This window comes from Narcine bancroftii, chromosome 10 (assembly GCF_036971445.1).
Source record: "Narcine bancroftii isolate sNarBan1 chromosome 10, sNarBan1.hap1, whole genome shotgun sequence".
Taxonomy (NCBI): Eukaryota; Metazoa; Chordata; class Chondrichthyes; order Torpediniformes; family Narcinidae; genus Narcine; species Narcine bancroftii.
In genome coordinates this window covers 74,631,805-74,641,827 of record NC_091478.1, presented here as the reverse complement: position 1 = coordinate 74,641,827, position 10,023 = coordinate 74,631,805, and the positions used below count along the sequence as shown (strand labels likewise).

Here is a 10,023-nt window from a genome sequence, read left to right as displayed (position 1 = left end):
TAGCTACAGAGCAAATGGGCTTCATGATCAGCTGAAGAGTCTGCTTCTGCATTGCATCTCAAGTTAAATATAGTGGTCTCTGGTGTAATGGAGTGGGTGGGGGAAGAGGTGATGATGAAAGATGATAAGAATGTTCCTCCTTTAACTGCAGTAATTTGTGAGAGCAGAAGACTTGCAAAGTAACAGGATCAGGAGTTTGTACTGTCTGCTTTTATAATGACACGATTCTCAATGCCTGCATCAGGTTTATTTACGAACAGCTGTAAGCTCCGGCAGAGTAACGCAAGCTGCCGCCCGACACTGACTCTATAGCAACTAAAACGTGATTAGAGAAAGCACATCCCTGAGAACAGCAGACCTGATATCCAAACTTTTTATTGTGCATTTTTGTATTGCAAGGTAAAAATTACATTTACCCATATGCATAAAGTATTAACTGTAATAAAGTTTCCAGTAAATGTTTAAAAATAACTTGCCCAAAAGCAAAATGCACTTTTAACAGTATGAAGCCACATTTGGCAATGTTAAAACTGCTCTTGCTCACAGCTGCCTAATGAAATGACAGGCACTATAAACTGTCAAGATACTACAAAATTTCATGATTCAATATACAGCTTCAGATGGGGCAAGAATCATCTAAATTGCATCTCTTACAATAATTTTCCCTTTAATAATTTACACCTTTATAAATCATAAACAATTCTACACTCCATTTGGAATCACATTCATAAACCCAGTCAGCAGCCTGACCTAATTTGCACACTGCCCGAAAGCGCTGGAACAAGGATTGCACTGGTTTTTTTTTTTTTTTTTTTATATAAAGAGGAACACAGCAGTTCTGCATGCAGATGCATTTAGTTTGCCACAACTTCGGCACCTTCAGGAATCAATGAAGCGAAGAAGGTTTTAAAGAACGCCCATGCTTTATTCATAAATGTCGTCCTGTTCACTTCAGCTTCCGGGGTCAGAGGAGTGTTCCTGATATCATCACTTCTGATATTATTCACTTGTTCATGATCTTGATCGGGGGTCACGTTCTGAAATTTACCCACCAGGACAATCAGTGACATGAATAATTAGTATTTGATTTTACACAAAGTTAATGTTGGGGTTCATGATTACTTAAGTATAGAATTCCTCTCAATTTTCCCAACACTCTTCATTTATTCAAAGAAGGTGGATTTAGCTTTAACACCAATATTTACTGCCTATCCCTAGTGACCCCTGAACTAAGAAATGGAAAAAACAATCCTTTGTGAATGCAGCAAAATTCAGGACACGGTATGGGTTTTTTTCTTTAAATCGAGCCACATGGCAGCTTCACAAACGCAAGAATGAGAGTTTGCACTTGTGGTCAAGCCTATGTTAATCATCATCTGGTGTGGATCAGTCGCCCAACTCAAGCATTCCATCCCTACCATAACTGCTGCAGATAAAGTCAAGAAAAGACATTTCCTGGCTTTTCTTCTCTGGATTTGGGTAATGCTAATTATGAAGTTGGTAAACATTGAATGAATTTGTTTGCACAAAAGCATTTGTTCATTCCTGAAAGGGAAAGCAATAAAACAGGAAGCATTGCTCAAACATGGCTGACAGTATTAGATGAAAGAAGAAACTAAAATTGCTATGAAAATGCAACAAATCCAAGAACCTGGATCTATTTAGAATGCAAAGGATGACCAAGGGATTAATTAAGAGGGCAAAACACTGTACAAGACCAAGTGTATCAACAAAAACTGATTATAAAATGCTTTTTATAAAAGAATGACAGTCAGAAACTGAAATTTATAATGGGACATAAACACTTTAGTGGTCTTCAGAGGACAGAAATAACCTTCCAGAAATCTTGGGAGAAAATTGGGTCCAGTGACAGGGTGAAATTTAAGGAAATAATTAGAGGAATATAGTGTTTAGGGAAATTGATGGGATTAAAAGATGATAAATCCCCAGGGTTGATCGTCTGCATCTCAGCAAACACAAGGACGTGATAATATACTATGTTGAACAGATAGCTTGTTGGCAGACAGGAAAGAGTACAAATAAACAAGGCCTCTTCTGATTGGTACGAATGACTAATGATGCACTGTAGTGTTTAGTGTTTGGATTGGACATTCACAAAATCAGAGGTGCATACAGCACAAACTGGGAGGAGGGTGAGCCATGAGGAAGATGCAGAAGCTCCACTGTGATCTGCTCAAGTTGAATAAGTGGCCAAATGCATAGCTGATGCCAAATTGTGAATAAATGCAAGGAAAACTAATATATTAATAGCAAGAGTTTCGGAAAGGGGAGGTGCAAGGATAACTGGGGTTCCTGTAAATGCAAACATGGAAGTGCAGCAATCAACCAAGGCTGCAAATGGTACGTTGGCCTTCCTCGCAAGAAAAATAGAAAGCAACAGGAATGCACAGGGACTTGAGACCACACTTGGAGCACTGCGGGTTGCTTTAGTCTCCTTGTGTGAGACAGTTTAAATTTTCAAAACTTTACCAGACTGATCCATGGGAGGACAGAACAGATGTATGAAGAGAGATTTGGATTATAACAGTTTGGAAGAACAAGATGGGAATCTTATTGAAAGTTATTAAATCCAGACAGGACTGGACACGTTAGATCAGTGGTTCTCAATCTTTTTCTTTCATATCATCAATCATATACTTCTTTAAGTAATCCCTATGCCATCAGTTCTCTGTGATTAGTAATGGACTGCTTAAGGTGGTATGTGAGTGGGAAGGGAAAGTTGCTCTAGACCCTATTGTTACTGAAATATTTTGCTTTGAGAAAAATTGTCATTGATCCATTTCCTTTGGAGTTATGAAACTGCACATAATGAGTCGATTAGGTACGATTAAAACAGGGGTTTTCAAACTACTTTTTTTCCACCCACATACCACCTTAAGCAATCCCTTACTAATCACAGAGCACCTGGGAATACTTAAAGGGGTATGCTAATGGAAAAAGGTTGAGAACCACTGCTTTGATTATCCAAAATTGGATTCTCCATAATCTTCATGTTATCTGAAATTTTTTTTAAAAAATTTTTGTAACCAAGGATATCTGAAGTCCTCATTTATCAGAAATTTTTTGGAGCCGAACTGGACTGGGAAACCTCAGGCTCCCGGGCACGACCGGAACCCTTAGTGGTGAGAGGTCAGTGATCGGCAGTGGCCAGCAGTTTTTTTGGTGAGAAAAAAAAAACATCTTGTGCTTAAAAAGCCTTACCTTGGTGTTTAAACACTGTTACAGGTGATTTGGTGTTGCTACTGGGCTGTTTTTTTAAAAAAGTTCTCTGAAATACTGTTTACCTAAAATGGGCCCGGTCCCGACCATTTCAGATAATCGGAGTTGTACTCTACTTTCAAGGAGGAACTGGGTAGAATTCTAAGCAGTTCAAGGTAGAGGAGGAGAAAGAACCAACGGGGTACTTAATATGGATGATTAGCTAATCATATTAAATGGCAAATTAAATCTGTATAGCCTTTATTCTGTGAATTCCAGTAAACACAAGGATCTCTGTTGCCATGACCGTATATAAAAAAATTTATTCTGCATTTAACATCTCCATAGAAGAAAACAACCAAAAACTTAATTGCCCATGGATATCGCATTACATCACAGATACAATACCCCAATATCAATGACTTCATGGGGAGTTTTAACAAACCAGGCAAATTGTAGAAGTGTTAGTCAATTACCTTTGGAAGATTTAGATTAAGCAGATATTTTACAATAAAATCAGTATATAATTATTCACTTGATCAATAACAGCTATTGTTTTACCTACATGGTCTTTTCCCTAAATAAACTGCATAACTTATACCAACCTCTTCTTGCACAATATCCTGATTCAGTTGATGATTCTCATTCCCAGGATTTGGATTAGCTTCCTGTAAAGGCACATTGTCATTTGGTACTGGCTGAACTGGTGCTGGGTGTCTGAATGGAAACCAACCAGCATGATGTCTGCAGGGAAACAAGACACAGGTTTCATCAGCCATCATGTAGCCCACAGGAAGGAAGAAGGGCAGCATAGTTGGCGTAGCAGTTAGCACAACACTTTTATACCACCAGCGATCAGGATCGGACTTGGGTTTGAATCCCATGCTGTCTGTAATTCTCTGGGGGCTCTGGTTTCCTCCTACAGTTCAAAACGTACCGGGATGTAGATTAATGGGTGTAAATTGGGCGGCATAGACTTGTGGGCTGAAATGGTCAACCAGCTGTATGCCTGAACTAAAATTAAAATTTTTAAAACTTGCATGAATACCCCAGATTAACAAATATTGAAATATCACCTCATCATGAATGATTCTCTACTGGATCCAATAAAATGGCCAGAACCAGAGTAATAAAAGGAAAATAAATCAATCATCATAATGCAACTTTAACATAATAAAGGAGAAAGCAGCAAGAGCGACAAAGTCCTTAGTGAAAAATGTGAGAAAGGTAAACTTTCACAGCATGGGTAAACAAGCCACCAACTTGACAAGCAATGAAGTAAAACACTGCAGTCCACAACACTGTGGCTGAAGTAAAAAAACAATGCTGGAGAAACTCAGCAGGTCAGTGTACTTTATATAGCAAAGATGCATAACCATACATCACTTGGTGATCTCTTCACCAAGCTATGAGCAAAATGTAGGCAGGTGCCTCAACAAAATGGTGGGGCAAGAGCACCAGCCCACATGCATAAGTGGATACGGGAGTAAACAGCAAACAGGGGTGGTGGGAGAATGGCTCTGTGAATGAAGGGGTTGGAGAGCTAAAGGGAAGAGAAGGAGAAAGGGGTGAGGTTGAGCAAAAATCGGAGAAGTCAATGCCATCCGGTTGGAGAGAGCAAAGGCAGAAAATTAGGTGTTGTTCCTCCAATTTACTGGGGAAGGCAGGGCTTGGTTTAGCAATATGCAAGGCACACAGACAGGAGTGGGGCACAGAAGTGAAATGCTTGGCCACTGGGAGATCTGCAATTGGAACGTTTATAGCTGTGTTCAGTCATCAAAGACATTCTGCTAAAAACTCTCCACAATAAATTTCAATTAAAGGTATGAGAGAAAGAACGGAGGCAAATAAGGGTGGATAAATCCCCAAGCCTGACAAGATATTCCCTTGGGCCTTGAGGGAGGCTGGTGTAGAAATTACAGGGGCTCTGGCAGAAATATTTAAAATGTCCTTAGCCACATGTATAGGCTGGAGGAGAGCTCATGTTGTTGCATTGTTTAAAAAAGACTCCAAAATCATAGGCCGGTGAGCCGGTTATCAGTAGTAAGTTACTGGAAGGTCATCTAAAAGATCAGATATACAACTATTTGAATAAGGGATAGTCAACATGGCTTTGTGTGTGGGAGGTAATGTTTAACCAATCAGTTTTTTGAGGGGTTACCAGGAAAATTGATGAAAGAAGGCTGTGGATGTTGTCTACATGAACTTTAAAAAGGCCTCGGACAAGGTCCCACACAGAATCAATTGTAATGAACAAGTCATGAAATTTAACAGCATCACACAGTGTAAAAAAACCACCTGACATTACAAAAAAAATCGTGCACGAAAAGTGAGGCAGTGTCTATGATTCATTGATTATTTAGGAATCTGATGGCAGCGGGGAAGAAGTTGCCCTTGGCACGTTGAGTACTTGTCTAGGCTCTTGTACCTTTTTCCCCCGATAGTAGCAGAATGAAGAGGGCATGGCCTGGGTGGAGGGTAACTTTGAGGATAGAGGCTGCTTTTTTTTAAAGACACCGCCTCATGTCCATGTCCTCGATGGAGTGAAGTCTGGTGCCTGCGATGTCGCAGGACGAGTTAACGACCCTCTGGACCTTATTCTTATCCTGAGAGTTGGCACCTGCGTACCAGGTAATGATGCAATCAGTAAGAATGCTCTCCACACTACACTTGTAGAGGTTTACGAGAGTCTTCGTGACGTACTAAATCTCCTCAGACACCTCACAAAGAATATCGGCTAACAATCCTCCTTTGTGATTGCATCAACATGGAGGCTCCAGGACAGATCCTTGGAGATGTTGACACCCAGGAATTTGAAGTTCTTGACCCTCTCCACTAATGAGCCCTCGATGAGGACCAAGTCATATTCCCTGATTTTAGGTTAGTCAGGAAGATTCAGACACTCGACATTGGCTATATGGGAGTAGTCAGAGAGTTGAGGTGGATGATTGCTTCTCAGTCTGCAGGCCTGTGACTAGTGGTGTGCGTCAGGGATCGGGGCTGGGTTCATGGTTGTTTGTCATCTTTATCAATTATCTAGATGAATAGGCTGAAAAACGGCAGATGGAATTTTTCAAGTGGGAGGTGTTAATTTTGGAAAGACAAACCAAGAAATGACATACACAGAAAATGGTGGGGGGGATACACCAAATAGAGTGGTAGAAGAGGGATCTGGGACTACAGATACACAATTCCTGAAAGTGGCATCACAGTTAAATAGGGTTGTAAAGAGAGCTTTTGTCATATTGGCCTTCATAAATCAAAGTACTGAGTATAGGAGCTGGGATGTTCCTAGTTGGCCATATTTGGAGTATTGTGTTCAGTTTTGGTCACCTAACTACACAAAAGTTATCAATAAGCTTGAAAGAGCGCAGAGTAGATTTGCAAGGAAGTTGCCCTGACTTCAGGAACTGAGTTACAGGGAAAGGTTAAACAGGTTAGGACTTTATTCCCTGGAGCATAGAAGAATGAAGATTTGAAAGAGGTATTTAAAATTATGAAAGGTATAGACAGTAAATGAAAAGTAACAGTATTTCCACACTCAAACTGGAAGCATAATTATTCATCAAATCCAACTGAATGAGGAAGAAATCTTCAGCCACGTGGATTACAGTGACATACAATTATATGAGAAATGACAGAGACAATATTTATAAGCCTCTCTTCAAAAATCAGTTTTTCCTAGTTTTTGAATGTTTTGAAACAGACATCAGAGCAATCCGTTTTTGTTTTCCCAGCAGGTTTGGGGTTATGAATTTACAAATTGTAGTCCTGTGGTCAAAATATTCATCTATCATTCAAGAAAGAACTGGAAGATGTTGGGGGAAACCCCCCCCACTGACCAAGAGCATGGGGGCACTGGCAACTGCTACCAGGACTGACTGGAATACACTGGGCATTTTAGATACACAGGAAATTCTCCACAAAATGGTCGATTTATTTCTATAATTTATTTGTTCCCTGCTGATAGAGAAGACTTAAAATGAAACATGACTGGATGTGATTAAGCACCAGTCAATTCATTCAACTCATTATTAACAGAATCAAAGAAATCGAAAATCCATGTTAAGAAGAAAGCCTCAAAAACGTTAAACAAGACCAAGGTGAGATTAATGTATTGGAGACACAACAGCACAAAAGTTTGCATTTATCTCAGCAATTGGACAGTTCCTTTGTCAGTTATTAGATTTTTATTGGACTTCGGGATCCTTGGCCATTATCCTTCTACAACAACAGCGTGAGAAAAAGGGCCAAAAATTGAAGTCACAAACCATATAACCACTTACAGCACAGAACAGGCCAGTTCGGCCCTACTAGTCCATGCCGTAGCAAATCCCCACCCTCCTAGTCCCACTGACCAGCACCCGGTCCATACCCCTCTAGTCCCCTCCTATCCATGTAACGATCCAGTCTTTCCTTAAATGTAACCAATGATCCCGCCTCGACCACGTCTGCCGGAAGCTCATTCCACATCCCCACCACCCTCTGCGTAAAGAAATTTCCCTTCATGTTCCCCTTATAATTTTCCCCCTTCAATCTTAAACCATGTCCTCTAGTTTGAATCTCCCCCTTTCTTAATTGAAAAAGCCTATCCACATTTACTCTGTCTGTCCCTTTTAAAATCTTAAACACCTCTATCAAGTCCCCTCTCAATCTTCTACGCTCCAGAGAAAAAAGCCCCAGTCTGCACCTTTCCCTGTAACTCAGACCCTGAAATCCTGTCAACATTCTCGTGAACCTTCTCTGCACTCTCTCTATTTTGTTTATATCTTTCCTATAATTTGGTGACCAAAACTGTACACAGTACTCCAAATTTGGCCTCACCAATGCCTTGTATAATTTCATCATAACCTCCCTACTCTTGAATTCAATACTCCGATTTATGAAGGCCAACATTCCAAATGCCTTCTTCACCACACCATCTACCTGAGTATCAGCCTTGAGAGTACTATTTACCATAACTCCCAAATCCCTTTGTTGCTCTGCACTCCTCAGTTGTCTACCATTCAATGTATATGACCTATTTAAATTTGCCTTTCCAAAATGTAGCACCTCACATTTATCTGTATTAAATTCCATCAGCCATTTCTCAGCCCACACCTCCAGCCTTCCTAAATCACCTTTTAATTTACAGTAATCTACCTCACTGTCCACAACACCACCAATCTTTGTGTCATCCGCAAACTTGCTTATCCAATTCTCCACCCCTACATCCAGATCGTTAATATATATAACAAATAATAGTGGACCCAGGACCGAACCCTGAGGAACTCCACTAGTCACCGGCCTCCAATTGGACAAACAATTTTCTACCACTACTCTCTGACACCTTCCATCCAACCACTGATGAATCCATTTCACTACCTCCTTATTTATACCTAATGCCTCCACCTTTTTTCCTAACCTCTTGTGGGGAACTTTGTCAAAAGCTTTCCTAAAGTCCAAATAGACAACATCCGCAGCTTTCCCTTCATCAACCTTTTTTGTAACCCCCTTGAAGAACTCAATCAGGTTTGTCAAGCATGATCTACCCCTGACAAAACCATGCTGATTACTCCCTATTAATCCCTGTACCTCCAAAAATTTGTAAATAGCATCCCTCAGAACACTTTCCATCAACTTGCCCACCAGACGTCAGACTTACAGGCCTATAATTCCCAGGATTGCATTTGGACCCTTTCTTAAATAGAGGAACCACATGCACCACCCTCCAATCCTTTGGTACCACCCCCGTGGCCAGTGACATCCTAAATATTTCTGTTAATGGCCCCACTAACTGTCCACTAGCCTCCCTGAAAGTCCTAGGGAATATTTTGTCCGGTCCGGGAGATTTATCCACCTTTATCTTTTTTTTTTTTTTTTTTAAACACAGCCATCACTACCTCCTCGGTTATCCTTATATGCTTCATGACCTCCCCACTATTTTTCTTTACTTCAACTGGTTCAACATTTTTTTCCCTAGTGAATACCGAGGCAAAGAAATCATTCAAAATTTCCCCCATTTCCTCAGACTTCTCACTCAGCCTACCCTCGCTCTCTACAAGGGGTCCAATTTTATCTCTCACTAATCTTTTACTTTTAATGTACTTATAGAAACCCTTTGGATTTATTTTTACTCTGTCAGCCAAAGCCTCTTCATGCCTTTTTTTGGCCTTTCTAATTTCTTTCTTAAGATTCCTTCTACACTCCTTGTAGTCCTCCAACTTCTCAGCTCCCTGCTCTTTATACCTCTTGTACACCTCCCTTTTTCTCCTAACCAAATTTCCAATATTCCTCAAAAACCAAGCCTCCCTATGACTTCCAGGCTTTCCTTTGATCCAGACTGGGACATAACTACTCTGTACCCTCAAAATTTCTTTTTTGAATATCCTCCATTTTTCATTAACATCCTTACCTGAAAATATCCTGTCCCACTCAATACTCCCCAAATCCCTTCTTATTCCTTCGAAATTTGCTCTTTTCCAATCCAGAACCTCAACTTTAGGCCTCTCCTTGCTCTTCCTTAAAACTACCAGGTGATGAAATGCAGCATGCCATAGCTGCTGCTGACCTTGCTCCCAACTAGTTCCTCTGGAAAGAATACTTCCTTCCCATCTACAACACACCCCCTATTATCCACATTGAGATCTCATCTCTCAAGTTTACCAGAGGGCAGCATTAACCTGGTGTTGGTTGCCTCTTGATCCAAGACAGAATGATGATAATGACCAGAAGAGGGGCAGAATCCATGGGAGATCTTGTGGTTAATAATAAAAGGAAAAGTATTACAATATACTGATACCTAAACAGACCCAAACAACAATT

At 40.4% G+C, this 10,023-nt stretch overlaps 1 protein-coding gene across 3 annotated transcripts in view; it reads right to left on the bottom strand.

The window, feature by feature from the left end:
• Positions 1-357: 357 nt before the first annotated feature.
• Positions 358-10,023, bottom strand: part of herpud1 (homocysteine-inducible, endoplasmic reticulum stress-inducible, ubiquitin-like domain member 1) — a 28,674-nt gene continuing 19,008 nt past the window's right edge. For 2 of the 3 annotated variants that reach the window (XM_069901365.1, XM_069901366.1), the window contains exons 7-8: positions 3,825-3,963; positions 358-1,037 (exon numbers count right to left, since the gene is read on the bottom strand). In XM_069901365.1, coding sequence (XP_069757466.1) covers positions 855-1,037; positions 3,825-3,963 — 322 coding nt within the window. In that variant the 3' untranslated portion in view covers positions 358-854. Of the gene's footprint in view, positions 1,038-3,824; positions 3,964-9,881; positions 9,956-10,023 lie in introns of all 3 variants that reach the window. The other variant, XM_069901367.1, reaches the window with a different exon arrangement.